General features: G+C 43.8%; 1 protein-coding gene across 1 annotated transcript; it reads left to right on the top strand.

Annotated features, from left to right (window-relative positions):
• Positions 1-3619: 3619 nt before the first annotated feature.
• LOC101774720 (NADH dehydrogenase [ubiquinone] 1 beta subcomplex subunit 8, mitochondrial) lies at positions 3620-6412 on the top strand. Its single transcript, XM_004983665.4, has 4 exons — positions 3620-3814; positions 3933-4019; positions 4132-4227; positions 6093-6412. The coding sequence occupies exons 1-4, from the start codon at positions 3683-3685 to the stop codon at positions 6147-6149; spliced, it is 372 nt and encodes a 123-aa protein (XP_004983722.1). The 5' UTR covers positions 3620-3682; the 3' UTR covers positions 6150-6412.
• The last annotated feature ends 224 nt before the right edge of the window (positions 6413-6636 follow it).

The following is a 6636-nucleotide window of genomic DNA, read 5'->3' as shown; positions in this document are numbered from 1 at the left end:
AATTTAGCACATGCCTCCCAAACACCCCCTTACGCTCCTGTGAATGATCTTATTTACAATGTAAACCACATTTAGCACACACAGTGGGCAACTGCCAGCATTCACTGATTCAGGGGCTGGCTGGAGCGTTCCAGAAATCAGAACCACTCAAAGAATTCATAGAAGAATTTCTTGCCATCAGTGTGCCTTGCACCTTGGCCATGCCGAAAACCCAGCGTGCAGTGCAGCGCATGGCACTCCCGGTGGAGCCGATGCTCCATCTGTCGGCGCAGAGCAAGGCAGTGCTGTGCATCATGGCCGCGCCCTGCACTGCACGAAAGCTCACCTCCCTGTGCAGGCTGTGCTGTCGCCGCTCATCAGCAGCATCACGCGGTCGCTGCACTGCACCAACACTCCTGCAGCTCTCGGTATGTTCAAGGCTCCCAACTCCCAAGTCCCAAAGGCGAGTGAATGAATAATCAACGACACCAAAAAAGGATGGAGCAAAGCGGTCGAAAGCTCCAAAATTCACCATCATTGCAGGCCACACTTTCATCTCTCATTTTAGCGACCTTTTTTGACGCCCAACACCAGTTTTAACACTTGAAAGTGAAAAGGTGAATGGAGATCCTGCGGCGTGCCGTTCCATGCTCATGCAGTCATGCTCCTAGTCACCACGTGCGCGCTCCTCTCTCCTCTGTGTGAGGGAGAGAGTCTCTGTGTGTGTGCGTCTCAAAGTGTGGTTCACTCTGTGGTGTTTGGCGCCCGGTTGGCGACGTTTCAAATCTCATTTCAACCCTAATTTCTTTGCTTGGGAGCATGTCAAAGCACCATTGCTTTTATCTGACAAAAGGTGGCATCCTCCATAGCTGTATTTAATCCTCGGAGAAGAGTGTAATCTTCAAAAAGGGGGGAAAAAACCTTGCTTTTTCATGAGCCCTGCTTAATCTGACTTCAGGGACGAAAGAGAAGAGGAAAGAAATAATAAGTATATGACTGGTTTTCACGTTTGTATGGTTTATCCTGCATTGCATCTTAGCTGCTACCGTACTTGCCAATATGCTTATGTTGAGTTGTTTCAGTAGCATTGCACTGAGCGCAAATATATCCTTACATTTGCAACTGATGAAAGTTTTTTTTTAAAAAAAACAAATCACCTGGAAACTTTCAGATATTCAGCTGCAACCGAATGTTCCAACCTTCAACTTTTACTGAATGACTGCAGATTGTGGTAAATGTCTGGCCAATCGAAACGTGGTTCAAGGTCCCGTGAGCAGAACATCGGTTGATCACCATCACAGGAGTTAATGTGACCAGCTGCTCGCACATCATTATCCTATGGTCCATGGTTTATTGCTGCTATCAGTTGTTGACTCAAAAACCATTTCGATTCATCGCAAGTCTTTGTTCGTCCAATCAAGATTATTCTTTCAATCAAAAATAAACAACTCAACTGACTAACACGTCCATGTTATTGGTACCTGGAAGAAAACTAACACTATCCTTTCTTTCAAAAATACAAAGTACTTGTACGAACTCTGCGATAATAATTGATCAGTCTTAGTTCTTTTTCAAGATTGGTGCAGCCAACAAGAAACGGCAACCGATGTTGCCAGTCCGAAAATCCAAATGGCATCTGGTTCCCGTCCATTTTTCTTCAGACGAGACGTCTTAACTTGAGAGACTTCTAAGCCAGGATTGCATGTAAAAAAGCGTTCGTGCCCTGCGCATCCGTAGGGGAGGAGGTCAAAATCACATCGCGCCGGGCGTCGCCGCTGCACCAATAATCAAACGCAAATATCTAGTTGATGATCGATCATAAAGTGATGGACCAAGCGACCCATCGGCAGTTTTGTTTAACTATAGCTGCTGATGGAGACAAACCGAGCTATTCTTAGTTTGGAAGCCCCAACAACTGAACTCGCTTAAATAAAGAAGAAAGATACAGGCTCATACGTTCACATCAAGATTAATAAGCTATAAACAATAGCACTGTTTCGTTTCACAGTGTGCAATAAAAGGTACGGAGTACCTCAATTCAAACCATGTCATTGTCATAGTGCGCAATAAAAAGTATGATGGGTAAATTTTTGAGAAAAGTCCATTTTTCAGGTACTTTTACAGCTATAGCTGGAATCCTCATGTTCTGAACATGGCTATACCATGTTGCATCACAGTTGATAGACGCAGCATGTTGGGCATATCTACGGCTAGATTACGGTACCAAACGCTAAGTAACATAGCTTGCCAAGTAAAGATAAAGGAATAAGCAAGAATCCAGCATTAGCCTTGAGTTTTCTTTAGTGCGAGGTGAGGAGACATGACACATCAAACATTGAATGCCATGTGAGCTCCCGCATAGTTTATTCCGCCCCGTCGATCTCACAGGTCAATTGTTTATGATCGAGTGATTAATCCGGCTCCCCGGTGGCAGTTAGCTAACTGCAAGATTAATTGAATGTACCCAGGTCGGTGCAGCTGGGGTCGTGGTCTGCAGATAGTCTAGCTCTATGCTCGAATTTGAAATCCGGTTAAATTCAAGTGTAGTACAAGCATGACGTCGGCGTAATTTGGTTTTCAAATGTGTTTGGTGTTTGTCTAGCAGTTTTTTCCTGATCACCAGCCTGTATATACTTGTTTATAACAAAGCATATTATTGTCATGACGCAATACAAATTAAAAGTCTAAAGTATTAAACAAAAATGTGCTAAACTTTAATTTAGTTGCAGCGTAAGTAGTGGGAGTTTGGGACTTTCTCGTCTACTTCTCCATGTTTGCTATATTAACAGAAAAAGAAAATGGAAACAGCATACAGTACATTGATACATTGCACAGCAACCAGGAGCTGCTGGTCCCTAGGCCGATGATTAGCAGCTGGGAGGGGAGTGATTGGATCTGATGGAGCAGCTGGACATCAGTAGGGCGACCCTAAGCAGGCGACAGGTTGATTTGGCGGTCTGATTTGTGCTGACGGCACGCAGGGGCAAAATCATTTTGATGTGGATACTCGTGGAAACATCTGCATCAGATGTCGGTACTATGTTTAATCTGTCACCTGCCCGCGAGTTCAACAACGCGTGATTGCTGCTGCTGCGCTGACGGGTCGCGCCGGGTGCAAGGGAGGCGCATAAACAAACTGCAACTGTCTTGGAGAAAATTAGACGACTGCAACTTGCCTGCTTGATTATGCTTATGGAGTTAAGCTCCATTACAAGATACCACTAGTATACAAGCGCACGGCAATAGTGCTAGAGCAAGCAATGGTTCAGACTTCCGAGCAACATTTTTTTTCCCCACGATTTCTTTAGAGTGAATGATTCCTCTAAAGAAATGCATTAGAGTATTTTTTTTGTATGCAACTTTTTAGCGATTTGTTCTCGTGCGGTTTTGGCATGAACATCATTTCCCTCCCACAATAATGTCCCAAAACAAAAATGGTAAGGGTGTTCTACAAAAACAAAAAAATAAAAAAGTAAGCCCTGTTAATGAATGGCCCAGCAAAAACATCCGCTAACCCCCCAGTAGTCAGTAGAGTCCATAAGGCCGAAATAGAAGCCCACTTGTATTGTAGTCTTCTGCAGTCGGCCCAGAACTCGAAGCCCGAACAAAGCCCACTCTACTTCCTTCTCTCTTCCTCCGCCGCGCAACCACACCACACGACGACTCGCACTCGCACAGATCGGAGAAAGAGAGAGAGAGAGAGATGGCTGGGAGGCTAACCGCAGCGGGGTCCCGCATCCTAGGCGGCGGCGGCGCACGCGCTGCGGCCGCAGCGCTCCGGCACCGCGCCGGCATGGGCCTCCCCGTAGGCCGCCACATCGTCCCCGACAAGCCCGTAAGTCCCCCGCGCCCCCGCCAAATCCAAATCCAACCCTAGCTAATGCTCTCTTCTCCCCGCTTGTGGACATTCCGTCGCTAATCGACTCTGTTTGGGGAATTTTTTTCGGTCGCAGCTCCCTACGAACGACGAGCTGCTGTGGGACAACGGCACGCCCTTCCCGGAGCCCTGCATCGACCGCCTCGCTCCGCACATCGGAAAGGTAGTATAGGCCTGATCCAATTCGTTGCGCCGCGCTGCATCCTAGGTCTCTGGATTGGTTTGATTTGACTTGATTTGGTCGGTTGATTGGTTGTATGCTTGGTGGTGGATAGTATGAGGCATTGGCGTGGCTGTGCGGAGGACTGGGGTTCTTTGCTACTCTCGGTGTGGCCGCCGCTGTGAACGACAAGGCCTCCAAGATCCCATATGTGAGTGCTCAACGCAACCTTTGGTTTCGTGTAATGGCATTTTGATTTTCTAGTGTTTGGATGTGGTGCAGAGACCAGTCATGGTACCCTAGTGTTGTTCGACTGTGATATGGAATTTTGACTTACTTGATTGTTCTAAAGATACTAATATAGCTAGATGACTAGCTCAGATAGGTTACAAATTACAAAATCACGGACAACCTCTGCAAATATCAGCAATGCAGATGTTGTTTGTGATTTTGTAATTTGTATTATGCTTGTTTGTCAATATGTAGAATCAAAAGTAAACGCTACAACAAGGAAACAAGTTAATGCATTGAGGTAAATGTTATGTCCGAGTTGGACATTTATGTGACCAATAGTCATAGAGGATCTTGTTTGATATATCAACTATCCCTTTTTATTTCAGTAGAATCGATGATGGCATTTGTTTGAATGTTGTTGATATTTTGTTCAATATTTGATCAAATATCAAATAGTTATAGCTCTTAAGGTTTAGTCTTAACTTACCATCTAGCAGCTTATTTTAGGGACTGTTGAGTTTCAACTTCAAATGTTCTTAAATGGGAGGACATTGCCTGTGGTAGCATACTATAGTTAAAAAAAATCTTAATTAGTGTTCAGCTCTATCGCTATCTTAATTACTGTTCAAAGTATGGCTATGTCGAACCATTCAATTTACCTCTGGGACAGGCCCTGGATATTTGTTGAGTCTGTTTGTGAGTCCAGCACAACTTGATCTATATTTTTGTCAATGTGCCGGTTGAACTCAATTACTCAATGACTAACAGATTATTAAGGGACAAAAGGCATGACCCTGCCCTTTTATAAAAAGCATCAAGCAAAATAAAGTTGGCTGGGGTTTCCAGCTTAATTGACCGCACGACAGGTGAACATAATGTCTGGCACAATGCCTAGCAAAAACTAACTCTAACCCAACAGCAGGACTCGATTATGTAAGCAACAGTTTGTTCCCAGAGCCAGCAACAGTTAACAATTACGGCAAACTTAACAAAAGCAAAAGCAACTAGAACACAGTTCTAGACTAGAAGAATGACTGCCAGTTAACAAAATCATCCAATTCCAGCCTGCAAAGACTCCATTGTCTGATGCTCGTAGCTCGCCTTCACCTTGACTTCAATTATTTCCTCCATATGCTTTTATCTGTATATTTTGGTAGCTTTTGAAGTTAGATCCATACACTTGTTCTTAAGTGAACCCTTTGATCCCTGGCCTATATCATGTCCTCAGCAATGCCCATATTGACATATGATTCCGCTGACTCTGCAGGAATGTCATGGCTTGATTGAGTAATCTGTTATAATATTTGAAACATATTATAAGGACCTTATTGACATGCTATCCACATGAGGAATGATGTTTGATGCTGCACAAGTGCACAGAGCTGTTTTTAGGTTTATCCTAAACAGCCTCTGTTCCATGAATAAGTCCCTCTTAGAACTGATAACTTGATTTGCTCTTTAATCTGCCATCAGACAGTGACAACAGAAAGTATAGATGCTAACTTGACTTAACCTGTGCACTGCTTTAGTGTTCCAATAATATAAGTATATAACCACATTGAAAAATCACAAGTATCCTTTCGGTGCAAAACCATTGTAATGGATAATTATCTTGCTTACCCGCTGAATTATTACAGTATTATTTAACATGAAGTAAATTTCAGTATAGTGGCATGCCTGTTGAACCCTTTTTAATATATCTCTGAAGAAAGGGTTCTTTAGATTTGTGAATATAGGCCAAATCAAGTTTTTTCTCACTTGTGAATTGGTAAATGTGGATGCATGAGATTGATGCATTTTGCTGAACGAGCTGACTGAAACTTCTCATATTTTTTCCTGCAGACTCCCAAAGTCTACCCGTACGACAATTTGAGAGTTGAACTTGGTGACCGGCCTTAAAAGACTAGTTGCCTGTTGGAACAAGCACTGTGATGAATTGAGCACAGGGAAACTTTGTTGTTTATCATGTTTGTTTTTGTTGGGATCACCATGTTGTAAACTGCCACCATATATGATCTGCTGAATCTTGTCAAGCATGGCTTTGCCCTACAATAATGGAACCAGTGTCTTTGAGCAACTATTTCACGGGCTAGGGAATCAACTGTAACGATTTGGTGTCTCATTTTCTTTGTTCGCATGTGGTATCTTGAAACTTTATACAATGCTCAGAATCTTTACTCATCCAGTCTGCCGACGTCATTTCCGTGCATTTTGATTCCGGCGTGCAACCGTCACTTTAGGGTCCGGTTTCGTGCTGGGCCTAGCCTGGCTCTAATACTGGAGTCAGGCTCTTGCTGGTCAGGTTCAGCGGATGCAATATCAGTGTGATTGGTTGTGCACATTCATCCAGCCAGGTCACATTAATCACATTAGAAGTGTGATTGGT

This window comes from Setaria italica, chromosome IX, assembly GCF_000263155.2.
Source record: "Setaria italica strain Yugu1 chromosome IX, Setaria_italica_v2.0, whole genome shotgun sequence".
Lineage (NCBI taxonomy): Eukaryota > Viridiplantae > Streptophyta > Magnoliopsida > Poales > Poaceae > Setaria > Setaria italica.
Note: the sequence above shows the minus strand (reverse complement) of the source record. Positions and strands in the feature narration are given on the sequence as shown.